This window comes from Canis aureus, chromosome 11 (genome assembly GCF_053574225.1).
Source record: "Canis aureus isolate CA01 chromosome 11, VMU_Caureus_v.1.0, whole genome shotgun sequence".
NCBI classification, from domain to species: domain Eukaryota; kingdom Metazoa; phylum Chordata; class Mammalia; order Carnivora; family Canidae; genus Canis; species Canis aureus.
The window spans coordinates 24,857,806-24,882,524 of record NC_135621.1 but is presented as its reverse complement, the minus strand read 5'-3'; the positions used below and the strand labels follow the sequence as shown (position 1 = coordinate 24,882,524).

Here is a 24,719-nt window from a genome sequence, read left to right as displayed (position 1 = left end):
AAAGGAAGTGTCCCTTCTGGTTGAGGGTGATACTCAATGAGAGCATCAGAGCCAGGGTCCCTCCCTCCACCACCCAAATCCCTACCTGAGAGTTTGCTTCTCCTGAACACCTTCAGATTTCCATCCGAGAAGGATTTGAGACTCAGCATTGGTGCACATCAAAAGGCTTTTGACATGGCCCATGCTAATTTCATCACTTTAAGGAGCAAATGATGCCTATTTCCAATTTCTAACATTCCCGTCATTTCCCCTTCATTTCCTTCCTTTGCATTTTCTGATAGCGCCACAGCCCGCAAGGCTGCAAAATACATTGCTCCGGTTACCTGAGAAGTGTGAGTGAGTACCTTGTGCCCTGTCTTTCCCCCTTCACAACGAAATGCATTTGGCGTTGCAGTGTTCATTTGTTTGTGGAAAAGGCAAATGTTCCCTCCCCAACCCTAGGCTCCCTGCACAAAGTGGGGAGGGTGGGAGGGTGGGGCAGGGGTGGAGAATTGAGTTTTGCTGTTTGTGTGTGTGTGTGTGTGTGTGTGTGTGTGTATGGCTTTCTTTTTGTCATTCAGGCAGCACATTAGTTAATTGATCATACTTTGGAGATTTAATCCTCAGTCGCAAATTCCCGCATGATCACAAAAAATACTCTGATCATAAAAATGGCAAAACCTCGATCTCAGACTTAAGTGTAGAATTGCCATAGTGCCGATTTGATTATGCTTCAGTGACATCTGTTTAATAGATTTCCATGAGAACTGTAAATCCACATTCACTTTCTTTGCAAATTGTATTTGAATGCTGAGCAGCCAAGACCCTCTTGCTTTCCCCCACTTTCCCGGCCAGGTGGGTCCCAAACCCCCATGACTGTTGAGTGTGACTTGACGTGTATGTGGAAAGGAGATTCAAAATGCTGATTTTTACACATTTACCTCTCGTTTCCTTTTGTGTGTGAGTATGTCTGTGTGTATGTTTGAAACGGATCTGAGCAGCTTCCCATTTCAACTCCGTAGATACGTGAATCTCCAAATGCTTTATTTTGAAAACTAGGACATAGCACTTTGCAGAAGAAAAATCATTCCACTCACTATTATTTATGTGATTGCTGATCTGCTAGATGGATAGAGAAAGCACCAAGAATTATAATAATTTATGGAGCGGAGCGCTGGTTTACAAACATATTTCCCAGCCGGAGCTTTGTGGGTTTCTTGGCGTCTTGGGCCTCGTTTGGTGTTGTGGGAATGGAGAATATTCAGAATCTGAAGACCAGCCGGGTGAACCGACTGCATTCGTATCTAAAATTAAAGGAATAAGTGAGCAGCTATTTGTGGCAGACAGGACATGATCCACTAAGCAGCACTCTTCATCATTCTGAAATAAAAGTACATAATTGGAAAATGAAGCGGCAGCCAGCGCTTGGGGGGTGGGCGGCGAGGAATTAGAAAGTGTAATTTAAAATCATGTAGTCATAATTCAAAATGGGCCCAGCTAAAAGGTTTTTAAGTGGTAAATGCTTTAAAGTCACTCGTGGTTGATCCTTTTTCAAGGAATATGTCTAATTTTCACGATATTTGTGCGCTCCTTCGTTGGCTTAGCCCATCACTCATTCAGCGTGGCTGCCGATACCAGCTGCAGGCAGGCGCTCTCCGTCCTAGAGACCCACGGCCGGCTGAGAGGCTGGGTACGCGAGAGGGCTGGCATTTTCAGGGTGCAGTGGACTGGGCCCGGTCCCCTCCCACCGCCCCCTCCCCTAGGGGGAAGGAGGGCTATTTGTTCTTTTTCCTTTCTTTTGAGTTGCTCTACTTTATTATTATTAATTATTATTATTATTATTATTATTATTATTATTTTAACCTCTTGGTGACATTTTTTGGGGGGGTGACATTTTTAACTATTGACTGATCAATTGCAGATTTTCAGGCATGAGCAAGACAAGGAAAAAAAAACAATTTAAAAGTGACTTTTGAGCTTGTGTGGAAGCATGGCTTGTGAAAGGATTAGCCCTCCCCGCCTTTTGCTGTTTTTCTGTTAATGTTATTTCTCCTGTATTTGGCTTAGGGAGGACTACCTAGGTGTTAGCCTGGCTGCTGCTTTTTTTTTTTTTTTTTTTTAAGATTTTATTTATTTATTCATGAGAGAGAGAGAGAGAGAGGCAGAGACCTATAGGCAGAGGGAGAAGCAGGCTCCACGCAGGGAGCCCAATGTGGGACTCGATCCCGGAGTTCCGCTGAGCTGAAGGCAGGAGCTCAGCCGCTGAGCCACCCAGGCATCCCATGGCTTCTCTGTGACATTTCACCACATTGCAGTAAGTACTCGACAAAAGCCTCAGTGAGCTGGCTTTCTCTCAGCGCTGCTCTGGGTGATCGGTGGGGACAGTCACTGGCACGCCGGGCTGACCCGTGGGAGTCCCCCTGCACTCGCCATGTGGGAAGATGAGGAGTGGGACAGAGATGGCCTTAGGATCCTGGAGAAAGCCCTCCAGGTGTAGGGCTTCTTCAGCATACCGTCCTGGGGAGACAGTTGGGGCAGGTGTTTCTCTGGGACTGCAGACAATACTTGCTGTGTGGTCACTGGTCCTCTGAGTTCCCGACCCAGGACAATAGTGTCATCCTAGCTTCACGGCTCTAGCTGCAAACATGCCAATGACAAGAAGAGAAACATGGGTGCCTTTTGGAGGTGGGTGCCTTCCCGGCCTCAGGTTGGCTTTGTTGATGGGGACCTTTACCCTTTATGAGATTTCCAACTGGGGATCCTTTTGAGACCCAGAGAGGATGCTGGTGATAAAGACCAGCAGGGGACAACTGACATGACCAGGACTGTCCTGGGTCCACCCTGGCTTTGAGGAACCTGAATCGGGTGGAAGTGGATGCCTCAGGCCTCTTGGCAAAGGAAATATCTATCTTTGATCTGCACATCAGCAGTCCCTGGCGGTGCAGATGCTCATGGATTTCCCTCACGTATCTGTTGGACATATTTGGGCTGCCGGAGTGACCCAAGTGTCTCCTTTGCAAAAAGCCACCTGCTGTTAAGATGCTCTGTATAAGCCAAGGCCTTTTGCAGTCTCCCCTTTCTGGGCCTTTGGCACATGCTGGCTGGTCTCACAGTTTGGTGGGGACCTTTCAGGACCCAGAGGCCCCATTCCCTCTCCTTCATCACGACGGGGTTCTGAGCTGCTCTTTTGATCCGTCTGGCTGCTCCTGGGCCCCAAGGCCTTTGTGGGTCAGTTACACATCTGAGTCATTTAGGTTGCAGAACAGGGCCCCCCTGGAGTGGGGGCAGTGGGTGTTTCAGGGCTGGCCGGTGTCCTGCAGAGTGCCGGGTGAGGCAGGTGGTGAGGAGCTTGCCTCGAAAAGCTGGTCAAGGGCAGGCTGTGCTGGATGTGTCCGATCACAACATCCTGGGCGGTGAAATAACTGGGGGCTCACTCAGTAACGGGAAGGGAGGGAAGGGGCCAGGAGCCCGGCTTTCAGGCATGGGAGGAGCGTTCCTTAATTATCTGAAAATCAGAATCTCTGTTCGATTCTCCGAAGCTCCGTGCAGAGCTCCTGGGTTTCATCAGAACTTTCTAACCACAGTGGAAGAGACAGTTAGTGAGCACCTACTATGTGCTGGACCCTCAGCCAGGGGCTCTCGCAGGTCCCAGGTCCTATAATCCACCCAGTGGTTCTGGGAAGGAGGTTGAGGGTCCACGTGTTTGTAGAGGAGACACCCAAGCTTCGGGAGGTTAAAGCTGCTTTTAAATCCAGGCTGTGAATTGTGAGGACTTGTGCAGTTTCTCTTATTCATTCATTTGTTCACCAGTGCTTTTATTCTTTGGCTTCTCATTCAGCTCAGACATGGGATCTGTGGTGAGAGAAGACTGGGGGGTTATGAGTGGAGGCACCTGGCCCAGTCTGGGGAGGTCGGGGAGACAGGTGTGTGCCTGGAGGTGGGGTGGTGCACGGCCTTTCAGCAGAGGGAACAGCGTGTGTGAAGGCTCAGAGGTGGGGTTGCTGGTGTGCCGGGGGAAACCTGGAGTGGTGAGCTTGGCCTGAGTGGTGAGACGGAGCCCGGGCACCCAGTGTGGCCTCCTGAGCCGACCTAAGGATCTGGGGCTTTAGCCCAGAGCAGTAGGATGCCTGTGCGGACATGCGGTGAGCACGAGGGAATGGCTTGTTCAAAAGTGCATTTTAGGACCTTCATTCTGGAGCCTGGCCTGGCGCTGGCCTTGACGATGCATAGGAGACCTGACAAGGAGTCGGGCCTCTTTTCTACATACAACCTTTCCCTACACCTGGCGCCTAATGTCTGCTTACCGCTTGGTGCCAGGGCTGACGTCCAGGCTCCTCTTTGAGACCCTGGCTTGACTTGACCCATGGCATCCGAGGACCAGCTAGTGTGTGTCTTTGAGGGGGAAACAGAAAGACAAATCACCCTGTGAGAGAATCAGACTCGAAAAGGGAGCCCTACAAATTGGAGGCAGTCTTTCAACCCAGAAATTCCAAGAATTTTCAACCCTCCCAACTGGGCCGATTGGGCCTTTATGGAGAGACAGGCACCAGGCTCATTTCTGTCTCCTCTGTTAGCCTGAGAGGGGGCTATTGAGGCAGCAGAAGCACAGAGAGGTTAGGTGTCATGCCCAGGGTCGCACAGCTAACGTTCAACACTGGAGACTGAATTTGAACCCACTGCCCCTGACCTGAAAGTTGACCTGACCATTCTCCACTGCAGAAGCCCCAGTGGCCGAGAACAACAATAGGAGAGAGACCATTTATGGATGCTCCCCCTGCCTCAGGGCCTTTGCACTTGCTGTTTCCCCCTGACTTGGTTTCTCTTTCTCCAGGTCTGGGTGTGGCTGGCTCCCCCTCCGCACTCACCTTTGAGGTGTTCAGACAGGCCTTTCTTGATCGCCGGATTGCAGGCAACAATCTCCTTTTTCCTACCACTACTCAGTATCTGTTACTCCTTCCCCTCTTCTGCCAGGCCCGAATTAGTATCTGAAAAGTATCTTTTCTGTTTACTTTCTGTGATTACTTTATTGCTTCCCCGCCACCCCCTTCCCTGAGGGCAGTGACGTGTTTGCTTTCTTGTTGCTTCTGGAACAGCGCGTGTAGGGCTGTGGTCAGCGGCTGCCGAATAAGTGAATGCATTGATTACTACATTCGAGAACCCTCATCCCAGTTCTGTTTCCTTCCCAGCCGCGGGCACGAAGGAGGCACCTGTGGCCTGGCCGGGGTGTGGGCATTGCCCGGGGCCAGTGTGCTGCAGGGGGCGTCGGGGCAAGAGCCCGGGGTTGCACCGCCCGCCTGCTGTGTTGTGCTGTGGCCCAGGTGTAAACGCTTCCCCCACTAGAAGCCGTTTGTTTGGGAACCGCTGTCCTCCCTCCGCGATCGGCTGTGTTCTCCACACGGCGGCTGACGCGCTGCTGCGGCTCCATAAATATTAAATGGGTATTAAAAGAAGGCTCCGTGTTCCCGGTTTCCCAGATTTCTTCAAGCAGGGCCCATTGCGAACCCCCTTTATGTGAAATGCAGCATTGCACTGCGGAGCGCCTCCCGGGACGCCTCGCCGCCTGCCTTTCCTGGCTGCGTCCCCTGCCGCAGAGCTGTCCTCCTGCCGCTGCAGGCCCGAGGCAGGGCATGTAGGCTCCAGCCCCTGGGGGGCGGGCAGGGACGGGGGAGGCCCCAGACCTCCCCTTTCAGGGGGCTGTGCCCCGCCAGCCAGCCTCCCTGCAGGGTTGTGCGGTGGGTAAGGGGGAGAGGCACCGTGAGGGGTCACCCTCCAGCGGAGGCCTGGGGGCACCCACCCTCTGCCAAGCCTGCACTGGGCGCTGGGGAAAGAGACGGGCGGGACACCTCCTCTGGTCCCCCATCCATCCCTGCATCCTTCCATCCCTCCCTCCATCTATTCATCCATCCATCCATTCATGGATTCCTCCTCCCTCTCCCCCTCCCTCCCTGCAGCCATTCATTCATTAACGAGATGTGTATGCAAGTGTCTGCAGTGGTCCTGGGGTGACAGTAATAATGTCGTGATAATAGCTACCATTTATTGGGCACTCACTATGGGCTGGGTCCTGTGACAAGCAGTTCCCATGTGTCCCCTCATTTAATCTCCATAACTGAATGAGGTAGGTGCTATTTGTCCCTGCGTTTCTTGGATGGGGAGACAGAGCCTCGTGGAGGTGAAGCCACAGGATCAGGGTTGCAGAGCTGGTGGGGGCTGGGGTGGGGGTGGGGGCTGAGCCAGACCCAGGCCCTGCCCCTCCAGGAGAGGAAGGCAGAGGGATCACCGAGCCCTGGACTCAGGCTGCCCGCAGCTCGACCTCGGTGGCCAGCCCTGGGCTGTGCTGGGCAAGAGGCTTCACCTCCCCTAGGTGTGTGCCTTCTCCTCCGTAGGGTGGGAGCTGTAGGGACGTCCGTCTCCTAGGTGGGCGGTGAGCCTTGAGGAAGAAGACTCCTGTGAGGTGTTGAATTGGGCAGCTCCAAACAGGACCACAGGGCTCTGTCGCCGGCGGCCTCTGGGCGCTGCAGGCTACTGGGCAGGGGACTGCACACCAGGTCATCAGAGGAGCCGGGGAGAGCCGTGGCAGGGACTTCAGGCAGGGTGTGATCCTGTTGGCTTGCGTTTGCACACATTTGGGTTCCCCAGGGCTCCTGGAGCTGCCCCTTTTGCTTACAGTGGACACTCCATTCCACAGATGCCCCCACAGCAGGCCCTCGATGTGCGCACATGTCACACTGAGCTGGAGAGCGATGATAATGGTAACGTGGAGGGTTACCTGGGTACTTGGTACCCGCCAGATGCCGTGCTCAGGATCCCCGTTCATTTAACCTGCACAGCTGCCCTGGGAGGCAGTGTTATGATTGCCCTGCCGATTTTCCAGAAGAGGAAACTGAGGCTCAGAGAGGTTAGGACGTTGGTCTGAGGTCACACGGTGAATCAGTGCAATGCTGGGGTTCAAACCTCTGTTGAGATCTGGATCTTTGGATGCCTGGGCCTCAGCATCTGCTGCCCCTAAGCCTCTCCCAGGGTCACAGATGGGCACAGGCCAGCTGCCACAGAGATCTTGTGAGTCCAGAGGCCAGGACCTCCCCACTTGGGCACCTCAGAGGCCTGCCAGGCCAGTCTCTGCTGGGAGAACCGAATCACAGAGAAACAATTAGCAGGACAAAAGACAGGAGCAAGTGTATCCTGGGGGAAGCAGGTTTTTTCCCTTGTCTTCCCAAGTGGAGAAGAGGGAGGGGTATATGTTGTGAATCAGGATGTGGGGTTTTTTGGTGGGGGTGGGGGAGGAGGAGGATATTGATATTTATTACACCTTGTATGGGCATGATTGTTGAGATTTTTAAAAAATTAATAATCCATTTCTCCTTCGCATGTAATTAAAATGTTCTCCAGTCTCTAATTTTTGTCGTTTTCCTAATCTAATTTGTTTTCTGACGGTGTCGATTCTTCTTGCGTGCGCCAAGCAAGGGGGATTTTTCTTCGTTTAACGTGACTGGGAGATGACTGACCAGGAATAGTTTTAAATTATGTCATTTTCTCCTTAGTTAAATGCAGCGCAAATGGAATCGGAGGGTCTTAATGACCAAAAATTGAAACAAAACGCAACAAAACATCTTCGAGGCCTTATCTGTTTACACAGTCAAAAAAAAAAAATTAACAATTATGGGAAAAGCAGGAGAAAGCTAGCTGGTCTTAGAAGGGAGGCATCGGCTGTTGTGTGAAGTGCGGGAGCCCATCGGGGTAGGATGGAGACTGAGCCCGGGCCGCCAGCACCGGTCAGAAGGACCTTGAAATCCAGTCGCTGCAAATGCAGATGGCACTTTGCAAGGGAAGACACGGCAAAGGGAATGATGGCATTTGCAAGCTGCGGTTCTGTGTGGCTTGGAGATTTGACTGGGAACCTCAGAATTCCTGACATCCTTATAAGGCATTTGGGAAGATTTTTTTTTTTTTAAAGTAGATCCTCCCCCACCCCCCCCCCCAGGGCCACCCCCTGAGCTGAGTTGGTGGATGGCAATCTGTCTGGGAAAATCCCTTCTCCAGGCGCTGCTCAGAGATATCTTTAGGCGACATTGGTGTTGAGGCAGGAATTTGCGCCGCGCTCCCACCTGCTTGGGCTTGCAGGGGTGCGGGTGTGGTGTGTTTGGGGGTCTGTGGGGGGAGTGGGGCTTCAGGGGAATCCTCCCCACTCCCCCTGCTTCCCATAAGTGAAACTTAACCTCACCTGTTTGCGAAATACCAAGCCATTGTCCTGCCGCATCTCTGGTCACCCTGTCCTGAGCATTTTGTGGAAGAAAAAAAAAAATAATGTCTTAAGCATTTAAACATGTGGGACCACGCATGCATCCGTCCTCGGTGTTGTGGGCTTTTTTTTTTTTTTTTTTTGTGGTCCCCTCCCTTCCTCTCCTTTTCTTTTTACCAAAGTATATTCATCAAACTGCTGAGTTGGAAAGATCTGTAATGAGTTTTTGAGCTGTATGACTGTGTTTTTTATTCTCCCCCCCCCCCCTTCGTCTTTCTAAATCTTCATCTGACATTAAATAAAGCAAATCCCAAACAGATTAACTGTCGCACGGTTCTGCTCTGTCTTCTCAGTCTGCTCCCAGGCCTGGCTCGGGGCCGGGCGGTGGCGGCGGCGGGAGATGCCCGGGCGGCCAGCGGAGGTCCATGTGGCGCGCTAGGTGGGATCCCGGTGTCCTGAAGGCAGAGGCCCTGGCCCTCCTGCCCTGCGGCCTGGGCATGGCGTTCTCCCAGTCTCACGTGATGGCCGCTCGGAGGCACCAGCACAGCCGACTCATCATTGAAGTGGACGAGTACAGCTCCAACCCCACCCAGGCCTTTACCTTCTACAACATCAACCAGGGCCGCTTCCAGCCGCCGCACGTGCAGATGTAAGTGGGCAGCTCTGGGTGGGACTGACTGCGGACCCGGGGCCCGGCCGTCTCCACCTGTTGGCTGAAGGGCTTCTGGAATCCCAGGATCACCGAGGCTCCAAGTGGGGAGGGACGTGTGAGCAGCTGTGGTCACGGCCTGGGGGCCGATGCTGGCTCCAGTCCCTGTTTCAGTCGGCCAGGAGATGTTTCACAAATATTTAAAAATGAGGTGATGGCACATAAAAAAAAAAAAAAATCCAGACTTCTGGCTTTGCTTTACAAAACCGAAAGGCCTGGCGACTTCAGGCCCACAGGGGCTCCTGGTGATGTCTGGAGGTGGCGAGTTCCAGCTGCCCCCTCTTGGTATTTGGGTTGGTGACTCCTGGGCTAACTCACGTTCCTCATTGTACAGCTGTGGAAACTGAGGCCCAGAGAGGGAAGGGGGCTTGCTCCAGGCTCCAGGCAGGTTGGGACCCTAGTTTTGGGCTGGCTGGCTTCCCTGACCACCGCCCCTCCCTTTTGTCCAGACCCGCCCCCCCCTTCTGTTGAGAAAGCAGGGAGGCTTTCCTGAGGGACCGGGGAGTCCTGCCGCCTGCCCCTTGGGGCTGATGGGGAATACCAGGGCTGTCCCAGCAGGGTACAGACCGGATCCCCTGGGACTGCGGGGAAGCTTCCCCCGCCCTGGGTGGTTTCCTGAGGTCTGGAGAGGCCAAGTGGCAGGGGGGAAGCTCCTTGCATTCCTGGAAGACCCTTTTCCTCCTTTATCCTGGACTTCTTCCAAGGCCCTGAGCACCATCTCCAGGGAGCAGCGGTAACGTGGAGGCCTCGTGGCCCTTGCTTTGGGGAGCCTGGAGAATCAGGCTCGTGCACAACTTTGGAGAGTGAGGCCAGGGGCTTTTCACTCCCGGGCCAGGAGTTTGGGGGCAGGTGGCCGCTGCCCCTGGTGACTCTGTGGCTCCCTCAGGAACCAGCCCCTGGTGTAAAGGGTGGATGCGGAGAGATTCCTCATGGGAGGAAGGGCTCTGGACGGCAGGCGGGCAGCAGGCCTGGGGTGGGCTCCAGCGCTGTCTTCCCTCGGTGCTTGCTTGGGAAAATGCTCATTTCTGTGGGGACTGAGGTCTGGTGTCACTGGCAGCTGACTATTTTTTGTTCCCCATTTCTACTTGGGGAACCACCTCCTATTTCCATGTTGGGGCCAGATTGGCAGATTGGGTCCGGATGGAGGGTCCTGGTTCTCATTACTCGATTTCTGAGGGTGGGGGACCTTGAGGCCTGGTGGGGCTGCTGCAGGGAGGAAGGCCGTCTTCCCTAGCTTGGTTTTCTCTTTTGTCCAGGGGGTTAGTCCTCCTGGGTTGGGCGTGACCAGGCCTGAGGTCCCGGGATGCTGGGCCGGACTCCTGCCCCAGTGGGAATGGGCAAGAGCAGCTGGGTTGCAGGCAGAGCAAGTGGGGCTCATGTAGCCTGTGCCCCTGTGCACCCCCTCTTAGAGGGGTCCCCGGGCACCAGAGATAATACCCTGCAGCACCACGCAGGGCTGTCACTTCCAGTGTCCTTGCCTGGACCCCACAGAACACCCAGCAGGCCCCAGCCCCAGAACAGAGCTAGGGGAACGGGGGAGGTCAGAGGGGAGGAGGGCCAGGGGGTGGAGGAAGGAGGAAGGACAGGAGAAGAGGACTTCTAGGTTGAGACCCAGAGGAGGCTGAGTGGGGGCAGCAGACTGGGAGGGCTGGGGCACCGGGGCCTCTGAAAACTGCCCAGCCGGCAGGGGGGTTTCCCATGCAGGCCCCTGCAGGCCAGGTTGGGTCCTGAGGCAGCGCAGTGAGCAAGCTCAGGAGAGAGGGGTGATGTCTCCCATTTAACCCACCAGCAGCTGTGGATTCAGGAGGTTTGTAAGCAGCTGCATAGCATGCTGGTTAGAAATGCGTGCTCTGAGCTCTCCTGCCCGGGTCTGAGCCCTGGCTCGGCCACTGACTTGTGCTGTGAATCTTGATGCCTCGGTGTCCCCATCTCTAAAATGCTGAGGACTAAGTAAGTAGATCCACACAGAGGGGCCAGGTAGCAGGTAGCAAATGTTCAGTGTTGTTAGTCCACCTGGGGCTGGGCTAGGTGCTTGGACTATGGGTCAGGGACAGAGCCCTGCCCACGCTGAGCTGACATTCCCGTGGGGCGGCAGACGGTTGGCACACATGTCACACAAGCGTGGAATAGCGTATGATGCTGGTATTGTGGAGGAAATGCTTCCTGGCCTTCTGGGGTCACCCAGCTAGAGCACGGAGAGCAGATTCACCCCGGCCGGCCCCATTGCCATCTCTCCTGGCCTGGAGGAGTGGCTGCGTCCCGAGGCAGGGGTTCCTGGCTCCCGTTGGCAGTGGGGCTCAGGGGTTCAGGTAGTGCCCAGCGAAGAGCATGGGCTGAGCCCTGGTTCTGGGCTCCCGGTCTAGTGCTCCCTCATTGCCTGCTCAGGCCAGCCCGGTTCTGAAACACAACTTTACATAAAGCCGGGTGAAGCCAGGGCCATGCAGGGACTTGGGGGGCTGCTGCTTCCCACCCCCTTTCTTCCAGACTGCAGGCACCCAGCACGAGGGAAGCATGCGGGCTGCTGGCGGTGGCTGTGCAGGTTTCCATGGCGAGTCTCCGTCGAGGGAGAGACAGGAGGATGGATGCCGCTTCCTGACACGTGATTTATCACTGCCCTGGGCTTTGTCTCCAGGGTGAGGGAGCATGGGGGCCGTATTTAATAAATCCACAATTTATATTTAATAACAACAGTGACAACCCAAACATGGCCTCCGATTGAGCTGTGTGATTTATGTGGTTGCCCCCAGAGACCCGGTGGTGATGAGGCCGCCTTTGCCTGAGTAATGAATCTCTGGATCTGGGCCTCTGGGTTCAGGGCCCCAAGACCAAAGACCCCTCACCCTGAGGGCCCAGAAACCCTGTGGTGGCCTAGGGAGAGCCCTGGGTCTCTGCCCTGGGTGGCCTGGTGGCCCGGTGGCCGGTGAGAAGGCTTGATGGACGGGGTTATCCTGAGGGTCTGCCCTGGAGGTGCCTTGGGGGCTGGTGCCCGGCACAGTGACTCTTCCCTCTGGCCTTTCAATGGAATCCTGTTGGTGGAGACTTGCGTCATCCCAGTTAAAGGCCTCCAAGCACGGCTTGAGGAACGTAGCAGTGTGGCTGGAGGGTGGCTGTGGCCAGGCCTGGGGACGCCCCTGGTGTCCGGCTGCTGGACCTCCCAGCCGAGTCAGGTCTGGGCGTCGATCCCTCAACGGTGGGCTGTGGTCCCAGCCTGTCCTCACACTGAGAGGCCCCCAGGAGACAGTGGGGGTCAACCTTGAGCCCAGGGAGGCCGAAGGGAGAAAGCAGGAGAGAGGACTAAGCCTAGAACATTCTGGGCCTCTTCCTGTCTCGAGTCCCTGCACATGTTGTCACTTCTGTGCTGTACCCCCGCCCCCCACGCTTTGTCCTGCCAACACAGACTCATTCTTCAGATCTCACCCAGCTGTCACTTCCTCGGGAAGGCCCTCTGACGGCTCTTCAGACTGGATCCCTGCTTCCCTCGAACCCGGCCCCAGCTCTAGGGTCTCTCCCTGCCACCAGCATGGGGCTGGTCCCTGGAGCCTAGCATGGCGGGCAGATGGGAAGAAGAAAGAAAAGGGAGTGAGGATAAGGCAGGGAGTACGGCCCTGGAAGAGTGGGGGAGATCAGGGAGGGCTTCCCGGGGGCAGCGGCATAACCCCTGGGCTGGAAGGACCAGCCAAAGAAAGGCCCAGGGGAAAGAAGGGAGGCGTGGGACTCAGGAGGGCAGCTTGGTGGGGTCACCTCCAAACAGCGGCCTCGTGAAGAGAGCGCTGGGCAGCTCTGTGACTCTGAGCTGACTGGTCACTGCCCCTCCTCTGGGACTCAGTTTCCACACTGTAGAATGAGGGGATGGGATTGGCAGGCTCTGCTATTTTTTTTATTTTTTGAAAACATTTTATTTATTTATTCATGAGAGACATAGAGAGAGAGAGAGAGAGGCAGAGACCCAGGCAGAGGGAGAGGCAGGCTCCATGCAGGGAGCCCAACGTGGTACTCAATCCCGGGTCTCCAGGATCACACCCTGGGCTGAAGGCGGCGCTAAACCGCTGAGCCACCCGGGCTGCCCCAGGCTCTGCTATTCGGAAACACTGCGGTTGATGCCCGGTCACATATCTGGATGTGTAGTTTGAACCTCATTGCAGGAGGAAGTCCTCTGCCCCCCACTTCTGGCCTTCAGAGCTCCCCATTTCCCTGGGAGTGGAGATGACAGAGGGAATGGCCCCTGGCTTCTGATGTCCGTGGGTTTTGGGTCCAGGAGCCACACTTCCAGGGAGCCAGGGGCTCACGGGTGATGGAGCCCTGAGAACGGAGCCAGGGCCCAGGGAGCGGCTGCGGGGGGCACTCATATCCAGCTCTCCACCCCGAAGGTCCTTGAGTTTTCACACCTTCTCCAGGAGGGAGCGGGCCGTCCCCACCTTGGAGAGTGGCCTGGAGGCTGGGAGGGTCCAGGGCACGGAGAGGTGATCCCGTGAGGGTGCCGGCCTAGGTCTGGGCGCCAGAGGTCGTGTTCTCTCTTCTGTGCCCTTCCTGCCACCGTGACCCCTGTGTTGGGCAGGGGAGAGGTGGCGACAGGTTTCAGGTCTCAGAGAGAGAGCTACAGGTGTCACTTCTCTAACCCCTGCAGAAATATCACTGGAGAATAACCACTTTGCTTTGTTTTCTCCTGCACAGAAGGCATTGAGGTCAGATGTCCAAATTCCTGTTGTGAAGACCCAGGTTCAAATCAACTCTTTAACGTGCTAGCCAGGGCTTTGGATACGAGACTAACTTTTCCAACCTCAATAACTTCCGAGGGTTGCCATGACTCAGGTGTTAGCCAGGGTTTGGCATGACAAGTGTCAGAAGCCCAATGTGAATCGTCTTAAGGATGAAGGAGAGTTTATTGGCTCACCTAGTTAGTGAAGAAGTCCATGTTTGGATCCAGCTTCAGATACAGCTGGATCTAGGGGTTAAATTATGCTGTCAAGCTCCCCTACCTTCTTGGATGATCTCTCTCTTCCTTTCTCTTTCTTTCTTTCTTTTTTTTTTTCTTCCTTTCTCTTTCTTTCTTTCTCTTGACTCTTGTTCTTCTTCACTTCTGAACACTTCCAGTCTGGGTTTCTGGGAGCTCCCTGAGGGGACCTTAGTGGGTATCCTGTCCACAGGCATATCCCTTGTGAGTAGCAGGGGCCTGGCCTTTGGGAGGCACTCAGTAAGCATTTGTCCACAGGTTGACTGAATGAAATGAGCTGGAACTGGAAATAGTCCAGCCGGGTGTGAGTCCTGGAACCAAAAACCAGCTTCAAATTGCAGCTCCACTAACCTCCATGGCTGAGATCCTGGTCGAATGTTTTCTTAGCCTCAGTGTCCTCATCTGTGAAATGGGCACACCCATAGTACCCTGCCCGCCTGGTCATTGTGAGTGTGAAGACAGTGATTGCATGTCTTGCACTTACCTGATGACCAGCTCTCGATCTCTGGGAAGCATCAAGCACCCGTCTCATGACTGTTATTATTTCAAGGTTGAGCATTTGTTACAAGCCAAATAGCTGGAGGACTCTGCAGGGAAGTGAGAGTCTTTATTTTTTTCTCTGGGGATTATTAGGTTTGCATCCTCACTGAGCTCAGTAGCCTCGGGGTGGATGGAAATAAGCACACAGTTAATTAAAGAGCCTGGGCTCCAGCAGCGGGCCAGCCCAACTGGAGCCCCGAAACTCGGGCTGCTCTTGGCTGGCTGATGGCAGGTGAGGCTGAGGCCTGCTCAGGCTCCTTGCTGAAGGGTTCACGGGAGGACAGGTTGTTGGGACCAGAAGCGGCTCTGGAGGTGGCATCTTGCTCCCTGTCTCTCTCTTCTTCCTCTCTCTTGTCTCTTTGCGCCTCTGTCACCTTGTGGCATGCCCACAACCTCAGTGTGTATAGGGGTGAATAAATGAATGAGTGAATGAATCTGATTGGCTCACTCATGTTCCTATGCCAGGACAGGAGCCCAGTAGCAATCGGCTGCCCTTGGTCCAGGCCGTTGTGCTGGGGCAGGCAGGACGTACAGGTGATCACAGGCCTGGTACCTGCCACACTGTCTGTCAGAGGGTCAGGGGCGGGGAGGAGGGAAGGGACAGAGGGATGGGAGGGAGATTTTAGCTCCCAGACCAGCTCAGGTCCTACCTCCTCCAGGAAGCTTCTAGGGGGCCCCTCTCTGGGTTTGGGCCTTCTCTGGCTCCCAGCTTCTCTATCGCCCAATCAAAGCTGGTGGCCTTACTGTCACTGCCTGGCCAAGTCTGTCTTCACCATCAGGCTGTGATCTCGTGGCCTGGGATCAGGCCGGGCTCATCCCCCAGCACTGAGCCCCAGGCTGGCCCACAGTGGGTGGGCGGAATGTGCTGGGCTGAATGAATGCATGGATGCATGGATGCAGAGCAAGGAGGAAGAGCGCCCAGGGCCTTCTTGCTGGTCACTATCCGAGTCAGGGAATCTTCCTCTTCTCCCTGGTCACGCCCTGCTCTGACCTGTGAGGGGGTCTAACCTGCCTTGACCACCCCCCTCAAGGGCCAAGCCTGCGCCCTCCCGTCCGGGCACCGTGATAGACGCAGAGAGGCTGGCTTGGCGCCTCCGACTGTGGTGGATAGAGCGTGCTAATGCTCCCTGCACATTAGCATGCTGAACCCACGTCTCTCGTAAGGTGTTAATTAAATTTCTTCGAAGTATATTGTCTGAAAAAAAAAAGGATAATTAGAAAGATGTCTTTAAAAGTATTTATGTAACTGATATGGTACCGCTTTTGGTTTGCCGCATAATTAGATTTAAACACAACTCCTCGAGCGGCATACTCATTTGCAGAGAGCTGCTCGTTGAAATGTCATTGCGTTGTTTTTAAGAGTTTGGAGCCTGGCGAAATCATTCAGCTGAGGAGGCTGAGCGTGGTGGGGGGAGTACTGCACTGGGAAGCACAGAGCTGGGTTCGTGTCCCTCAGTCTACCTTTATTCCCTGGGACGCCCGGGGCCACTTGCTCGGTGTCTTGTCTGCAGAGCCAGAGGGCTACGATGGGCTTCCCGAAGCAAGAAGTTAACATTTCTGCGGCTCTTTTAATTTTCTGGTAGTTTTTGCTTCGTGAGGTAGCTCCATTTTACAGGCAGGCAGAGCAAGGCCAAGTGGAAGGTCACACATTAGTGGTAAGTGGGAGAGCTGGGGTTCGAAGCCTGGTCTTCTGGTTCCAGGACACTTTTCCTACACATCCCTGGAAAGCCCTTGTTTTTTTGTTATGTTTTTAAAGCTTTTATTTACTTAGAGAGAGAGAGAGAGAGAGCATGAGTGGGTGGGGGGAGAGGGATGAGCAGACTCCATGCTGAGCAGGGAGCTGACTTGGGGCTCAATCCCAGGACACCGGGATCATGACCTGGGCCAAAGGCAGATGCTTAACCAGCAGAGCCACCCAGGTGCCTCTGGAAAGCTCTCGTTTTAAAAATGATGGGACCATCTCAGAGTTTAGAAAAGCCGCTGCCTACCTTTCGTGCCTTGGTTTCACGTGCTCCCGTGAAATCCCTGCTTTTACATGGGCTCTCCCCAGATGCGGTGTGTGCTCCGCACGTGCTGGGGTGGGGGTGGGGGTAGTCAGCTCCTTCACTAGGACAAGAGGCTGTAACCCTTGCATTCTTGATGGGGCTGATGGCACCCCTGAGGGGCGAAACTGGCTTTTGGGGGGTGAGAAAAGCTTATTCTTCTTATTATAAAGCCCAGATAGACATACAGTGAGTGCATGAACAGATAGAGAGCTATCTGTGGTGTTAAAATCTCCTGGGAGGGGAGCAAATAGGGAAAAAACATCTAAAAAGGCCCTGCAGGGGGTGATAGGAAGGAGGGTTAGCTGTCACAATCACACTGTGCCCACCTCCGTGGGCCCTCCGAGGGCCCCGTGTTACAGAGGGGACACTGAGGCCCAGGGGACACCCGTTATTGCCCGGCTAGCAAGCTGGAGAGTTGGCACTCAGACTCCTGAGGGTTCGGGGTGGATGGGGTCTGAGCCGACGGGGCTGAGTTGCAGCTTTGGCCACGGGCCAGACACGGAGCACCTGCAGTGTCTTCTCTCCCTGCAGGGTGGACCCCGTGCCTCACGATGCCCCCAAGCCTCCTGGCTACACCCGCTTCGTCTGTGTGTCTGACACCCACTCAAGGACGGACCCCATCCAGATGCCCTATGGCGACGTGCTCATCCACGCCGGCGACTTCACGGAGCTGGGGCTCCCGAGTGAGGTGAAGAAGTTCAACGAGTGGCTTGGTAGGTGCTGGGCAAGAGGTGGCCTTGCTCTGCTGCCCCGTGAAGCCCTCCCTGTCCTCCCACTCTGTCATGCCTCGCCATCTCCTACCCCAGCACTCGATCCTTTTGGCCTGGGAGATGCCCCCGAGGGGATTTTGCCCAGGTTTGTTAACGTCTGCTTGCGTGTCTAGCCCCCCGCACGCCCCTGTGCCTGGTACAGGTAGGTATTCCATAAGTAATTGGTGAATGAATGATCAAATGGGTGAATGAATGAATGACTCTGGGAATGGCGATGCCGGGGCGGGCACTCGGCCATATGGACCACCCACCGCCATGGTGCCGGCTTCCCCCTGGAGGGGGCCTGGCTGCCAGCAGGGGGCCCGTGCAGGCTCCCCCAGGGGCAGCTGTTGGTGGGGGCTGCGGAGCTCTGTCCCACGCAGTGGGCGATGCTGGGCGGTGATTTATAAGCACATCCCCAGGGAATTGTCTTCAGCTTTTTGCTTTCTTCCCAAACAAAAGAGATAGAAATGTGGAGCACCCCCTGGGAGAAGCGGCTTGCTTGGAATCCAGAGAAACCTCAGAGGGGGTTTGTCTCTGCCGGGGCCTGCAGAGGGCCCCCAGTGGTCCTCGCTACAAGCTTCCGGGCTTGGAGGTGTGGGTGCAGAGCCGGCCACCTCCGTGCCCAGCCCGGCCTGCTGGCCCGCCAGCCGGTCCCACCCCCCCGGGTCCCTCCCGCTGCGCTGTTGGCTGGGAGCTTCGTGAGCAGAGGGCCAGGAGCGACGCGGGGAGGCTGCAGTGAGCGAGAGGCCTGGCTCTGCCAGTCGAGACAAATATTTACAAGCAAGGCCTTCCCCTCCGCTTGGCAGGCTTGGAGCTTTAAATATTGATTTTTCGAATGGGAAATTCTGATCAAGTGCCTTGCTTGGGCTGAAACGTGTGAAGGCCCGGGTGGGAGAGAGCAGAGAGCTCATGCAGGCTGGGTCTGCCACCGGCTCCTACCTGCCCCCGTGCTGCCTCCTAGGAAGGGAGCCTCGCTGGCATCTCACCCCCCCAGCTGTGGGTCCTCAAGGATGTGAGGCTGCGCTTGACTGAGCCAAGACTCCGTGTCCGAGGCAGATGCCAGGCTCCCACTGTGGGCCAGACCTGGTGTGTCGCTTTATTGTGTCCCCTTGCATGAATGAATGGGCGAATGAATGAATGGATGAATGAATGAATGACTCTGGGAACGGCGATGCTGGGGTGGGCACTCAGCTGTGTGTACCAGCATAAGTGACTTTTGGGAACCAGGTGAATTTGGGGACAGGGGCTGTTTTTGTCCCAATGAGGCAGTAGAGGATGTCGACCGAGGTTTTCAAGGGTGGGGACCGTTTCCGACGAGCCCCGGCCCCCCACGAGGTCCCATCCCCTGCAGTGGCTGAACGCACCCCACAGCTACCTGTGTGGTAGGGACGGTGCCACGTACTGTTGGTGCAGGGAAGGGGGCAGCTGAGGCCAGGCGTGTGGCAGGCATGAGAGGAGTCGCCGTGCGCTGTGGCCGGTGTAAGGGGCACTATGGGTGAGGGCCCTGGAAAAGACGGCTGGGCCGGCCACGACTCTGAGCCTCAGGAGAACTGGGGGTCCGGGGCCCAGGACCGTAAGGTGGGCATTTTAGAAAGATGGCTCTACCTGCCTCTTCACGGAAGTTGGAACAGTGTGCCACGGGAATTGGGGGGGGGGTGTCTTCATAATTTGCACCTGGAGCTGGATTGATCTATTTGCCTGGCTCGTGGTGAGTGAGGGGTGTGAGCTTACAGAGGGGTCTCCCTTTCAGAAAGGGTTCCTTTCCCCCAGGCTTTTCCCCTTTGCTGCCTCGAAGTGTTGAAGTGCCAAGGCCTGTCATTCATGTGGGGTGGGGTCGGGGGGCTCAGACCCAAGAATGGGGGGCCCCTCTTCTACTTGACCAAGAGGTAAGGAATTCGCACATGAGCGAACATTTAAATAGGAGCGGACTTTTTGGGGACCTGCCTGTTTTTTATTTTATTTTTTTAAAGATTTTATTTATTTACTCATAAGAGACACAAAGAAGAGAGAGAGAGAGAGAGAGAGAGAATGAGGCAGAGACACAGGCAGGAGAAACAGGCAGAGGGAGAAGCAGGCTCCATGCAGGGAGCTGGATGTGGGACTCGATCCCGGGTCTCCAGGGTCACACCCTGGACCGAAGGTGGCGCTAAACCGCTGAGCCACCTGGGCTGCCCTGTTTTACAAAAGTACGACTCAGCCTCCGTGGGCTGGTAGTCCGGGTCTCCCGGGATGTGATCGTGGCTGAGAGCTGGGCGGTGCACGCATTAGGTCCACATAGGTTCATCCACCCGGGCAGCTGTGCATGTGCTTTTTTAGACAGCTAGTGTTTGATGAATGGTAATATGTGCCAGGCACTGTTCTATGCCCTTTGGGTGTGTCATCAGATCATTTAATCCTCCCGACAACAGAATGAGGCAGGAGGTGTTATCGTCCCCATTTTGTAGAGGAGAAAACCGAGGCCCAGAGAAGGGAAGTGACTCATCCAAGGCCATGCAGATAGTAACCCTGGCGGTTAGTTGGGCTCCGGAGCTGAGCTCTTGCTCACCTCCATCTCCTTTCTTGTTCTTCTTATGGTGAAATGTCTCTGATCCAATGTAAAGGTGTAGACGTCGCCATGTGGGGCAAGATGTCCTGGGTCTGCTTCCTGCCCAGGTAATGACAGAAGCCACATGACCTCTCTGAGCTTCAGTGGCCTCATCTTAGATGCCGGGAGCCAGGCTACCTCTTTGGAGGTAGGTTGTTTGCAGGCTCCCTTGAGTGGAGGAATTGATCGGATCTTGTAAACTGTGAAGTGCTGCTACATGGTACAGTGGCTGCCGCGAGCTGGCATTTCCCCCCTGGGGTGGAGACAGGCGTCATGGGCGGGTCCCACAGGACAGGGGACATCTGGTCAGGAGGTTGAGCCATGGGGGAAGTCGCTGAGCAGTTTGTGCAAAGTTTGTGGAGTTTGTGGGAAGCGTTGCTGTATGTTCTCAGCTATGTCTGCAGTTTACACACACGTGCACACACGCATGCACACACACACACACAGAGGAACGACCAGAAGGAAGGACTCATTCACCCATTCAGTCTGCTTCACTGAGAACCCACCACGTGCCACCTGTGTCGCGGGCTGTGGGGTGACATGGGGCGGGAGGGACCGAGCAGGCTGGCATTCTGGTGATGGGGACACAACTGCATCTGGGGAGGCAGGCTGGTGCTCACATAGGCCTGTGGGCCGGACACTGGAGTTTGGGGTTGATTCTAAGTGTGATGGGGATTTTGGGAGGTTTGTGTGTGTGTGGGGGGTGACCTTTAAAAACATGTTCAAAGGCCTGGGCTGCAGAGTTAGAGTGGAAGCAGGGAGGCCAGTGAGGGCAAAGTGTCTGGAATGTTCCAGAACTGATGTCTGAGCAGGAGGATCATGGGAGATTTTCCTCTTTGTGGTTTTCTCTCTCCTCCACCTCGATTTTCTATAGGGAGCATGTGTTATTCTGCTGGCATTGTGTGGAGGCAACAGTAAGATCTTATTTTATTTTTTTATCTTATTGTTTTTAAAGAAATCTTGGCCTCTCCAGTATCTGGTACAGAGTGTGTCCCAGGATGGGGGTGGGTCCTGGTGTCACCCAGCCACTCTGGAGGTCTCCTGAAGCCCTTCCCTAGGCCAGCAGGGTCCCACCCACCTCACGGCCCCACTGGCCCAGGCTCTTCTCCTCGGGTAAGAAAGTTATCGGTTTGAAATTCACAGCCGGCTTCTTCCTTGTTCATTGATGTCATGGAAAACATTTAAAACCATATTCCAGGGGCCACCCCCGGATGGACAAGAGGAGATTTAAAAACTTAATAGAGGCCTTCTTTATAAATCAAGTTTAGGCGCCTAACTGGAGGCGTGTGGCTAAATTCAGGCTGACTCTAATTTGCGGCAGGTGCACTGCCCTGGGCTTGGCTGTGAGTGGTGCCCATGTTTTGCCCACTTGCAGGGTTCTGTGGGAATGAGTTCATTGGAGGGGGTGGCTTTGGGGGGTGACCGGGTTCTCCTGAGACCATTAATATCTTTCCTGTTGGCCATTAATAGACCAAATATATTCATGAAATAGAAATGCCAGCTTGATTTGTAAATGTTCCAGTGAACAGCTAAAAAATTGCTAGGGACAGGCTTTTTTTTTGGCTATGAAGAGTGAAAAGAAGGGCAAAACTGGCTGAAAATGGACGAGAATGTGCTAGAAGCTCCTTGCTCCTCCACAGCCAATGATCTCAGTGTCACCCGAGCCGCACTGGCTGACTGCAATCCTTGTTCCCCACTCTTGGCTCATGCTCTCCCGTCAGTGGGGAGCGTTCCCCCTCCGGAGTCCGGCCCACCCCCGGCGTCTGGGAAGCCTGCCCCACCCCGTGTGGCAGCACCGGTCGCCCTTCCCACTGTGCACTCAGAGCTCCCCATTCAGGCCCTGGTGGTGGCCCTCCCCTCGTGGCAGGGAATTTGTCTGTGCCTTCGTGCCCCTGTCCCCCCCAGACTGTCGGTCCCTGGTGGGTAGGGCTGAGCCTCATCCCCAGCAGCGGCCAGCACTGGGCCCTGGACGGAGGCTGTGGGTTCGGATGACTGGAGTGAGAGGCACCCTGGTGCAGCGGGAGCCCGTCCCTGTGTCCCCAGCAGGGCGGTGTGCAGCGGACTACCTGCCGCTGGGTGGGAACTGCAGTAAGAGGGGCTCAGAGGAGGGCAGGGCTGCAATGCAGAAGGGCGTGAGCTCTGGCTGTCACAACACTGGAACTTAGGGTGAGTCTGAGGAGACCCAGAGTCAGAGCCTGAGTTGGGGTCTCCACGATGAGGCCAGGAGCTGAGGCCCCCAGGGATCTGGAACCCAACCAAGGAGGGCCACGTGGAGATGTGGGGTCCCCCGAGGCCAGGGGTGCTGAGGGCAGGAGGAGAGGTTGAGCCCCAGTAGCACCTACCTCCCAGGGTGCTGGTTGACCTGGGGCCTTGACACCGTGCACATTTGACCCCGGGTGCAAACACCGGGCCCTTGGCTCTGAGTGGCGGCCGTGCCCTCAAGACCTGTCAGCGTATGAGCCGAGTTGCCCAGCGCCACGGGGCTCGCTCGCTGACTAGTGGGTGCCGGGCTGGCCTCCTCAGCCCCAGCCAGGAGAGGCCTGCAGCCTTGTAGCCCTCACTCCACCCCCAGCTCCCTGGCCTCAGCCCCCTGCCCGGCCCCGGGAGTGAGCCCCGAGGCTGCTGGCGCCGTGTCCTCACCTCTCCTCTCCTCTCCTGGCTTCTCCTCCGGCCTGGACGCCGCCCCGTCTCCCTTGGGTTCTGCTGCAGCTCCCACGCCGCCGTCCTCTCGCACTGCCGTGTCCGCCCTGTCTGTTCCTTGTATTGCTCCTGAGGGGGCTCCCCGTGGGGCCAGCCTGGGCCCTCAGCTTCTTTCCAGATGACAGTCACTCGGGCCCCCAGCGCTTGCTCCAGCCCAGACCCGCAGCACCTCCAGCCCCCCGTCCGCCGCCAGCTTTCTCTTTGAGATCCAGCTGGTGTATTGTTCACTCTTTCTAGAAGGCACTTCCTCCTGGGCGTCCACTGGAATTTCAGGCTCATTCTGTCCCAAACCTGTGACCCATTCCCCTAGGCTACACACCCCTCCAGTGTGACCCCCCCAACCCCATCCACAGATCCTGTGCCCTCTCCCTTCCCCCCGAGGCTGGTATCGGCTGTCACTTAGTGTTATTCTGACCCCACTGCTGTCTGCTTGTCCCCTCCACCTGCTTGTGTCACCTGCTGAACCACTGTGGGGACCCAGGCTCGCCTTCCTCCCACAGGATCCTGTGAGCCCCTGGGGGGTGGACACGGTGCCCCGGTCAGCGTGGGGGGTCTCGCGGCCCAGCCCTACCTGGTGCCTGGCGGGTGTTTGTTGAATAAAGCGCGGAGAGGTCTGTAAAGCACCCGACACACCAGTTAATTAAGTGGCACTACCCTTAGCAGAATCAGGCAGGGGAGGAAGATGAGGGCCTGGTAATGGAGTATTTGGAAGTTATAATTAACTTTTTACTGGTGCCCTAGCATGAAACGATATATAAGACAATATAAAAGGGGTCCAAGGATTTAGTTAAATAGAGCTGGGTCTTTTGCAAGTAAACCCTTAATTAAAATCTGTGAGGGAGGCAGGGAGAGGAAGGGAAATGCAGAAATCACTCTGAGGCGGAGTCTTTGGTTCCTGCCTCGTCTGCCACCGCATGTTGAAGGCCCGAGGGCTGCAGAAACCCGCGCTGCCCACAGTCCTTTTGTCTCTTTGTGGTGCCGTCCAGTGGCCCATGGAATGGGCTCCAGGTCGGGGTGAGGGGCCCCGGGAAGGAGCAGGGTGCTGGGCCTCCCCCCAGGTGGGTGCTGGAGGCTGGAGGCTGGAGGCTGCTCCAGGCCACAGGGATTGTTAGAATTTGTGGGAAGTGATGTCTTCCGTGCAGCCTCAGCCACTTCTCTTCCTGGGGCAGCCCAGCTTGTGGCTGGTCCCCGCTCTCCGGTCCACCCTTCCTGTTTTTTTTTTTTTTAATTTTATTTATTTATTCCTGAGAGACACAGAGAGAGGCAGTGACACGGCAGAGGGAGAAGCAGGCTCCCTGTGGGGAGCTCGATGGGGGACTCGATCCCAGGACACTGGGATCACGCCCTGAGACAAAGGTAGACCCTCAACCACTGAGCCACCCAGTTGTCCCCCTGGTTCACCCTTCCTGTGGGGAGAAGCCACCCTCCCTGTGTCACCCTCAGCTCGGTCCCCAGCCGTGTAATCCTTATCCCTTTAGCTTGTACTTTCTGCCTTCCACCCTTCCTGCCTCCTCTCACCAAGCACTCCTCACCTGTGTGCAGGTCACCTAGTTGCCGCCCTTAGGCCGTGACCTCACCCCACTTTCATGGCTTCATGCTCCGTACTTGCCACGTGATGTTCTTCCTGACAGCTGCTGGGGAGTTCTGGGGGGGCATCCCACATTTTAGGTACCAGGCTGCAGAGACAGTACCTGGGTGTTCCCACTCGTGGCTGGCACTGTCCCCCATCCCCGTGCACCCAGATGTGGAGCGGGACGCTTTCTGGGTTCCGCCAGGCGCTGCCGGCTTGCTCTCCAGGCAACAGAGCCAGTGCACTGTCTGGCAACATGGGGACGGGGCGAGTGAAGGTGGGACCTGGCTGTGGCCCGAATCCCCAGGGGTGTAAGCTGCTCAGGCTCTGCAGGGACAGGGCTCACAATGATCCGTGGTCAGGACCCACAGCCTCTTCACTGAGCAGGGGACGGAGCACTGAGTGGCCAACCTGCATAAAGTGTGACATGTGGACTGTGTGTTCATTAAGACCCTCCTGGTGCTGCTCCTACCCAGCTGTCCAGGCAATAGTGCCCAGTCCACACTCTTGGCTTCTGGGCCTTGGGTGGGTCGGGCCTCCCTGCTGGGCTGGGGCCGTGGGAGGACAGGGGAGGGGTCCTTGCTCACCCCAGTCAATACATGTCTGAGCTGCCCATCATGTTCGCTGGCTTGGTGTTGGAGGTTCAAGGA

General features: G+C 55.8%; 1 protein-coding gene and 1 long non-coding RNA gene across 5 annotated transcripts in view; one reads left to right on the top strand and one right to left on the bottom strand.

The window, feature by feature from the left end:
* Positions 1-24,719, top strand: part of MPPED1 (metallophosphoesterase domain containing 1) — a 77,722-nt gene that overhangs the window by 4,830 nt on the left and 48,173 nt on the right. For all 4 annotated transcript variants that reach the window (XM_077914196.1, XM_077914199.1, XM_077914197.1 and 1 more), the window contains exons 2-3: positions 8,572-8,867; positions 16,995-17,176. In XM_077914196.1, coding sequence (XP_077770322.1) covers positions 8,572-8,867; positions 16,995-17,176 — 478 coding nt within the window. The remainder of the gene's footprint in view (positions 1-8,571; positions 8,868-16,994; positions 17,177-24,719) is intronic.
* Positions 1,011-5,078, bottom strand: LOC144323577 (uncharacterized). Its single transcript, XR_013388986.1, has 3 exons — positions 4,845-5,078; positions 4,284-4,371; positions 1,011-1,283 (listed from the first exon to the last, which is right to left on the bottom strand). It is a non-coding gene; the product is annotated as an uncharacterized LOC144323577 (long non-coding RNA).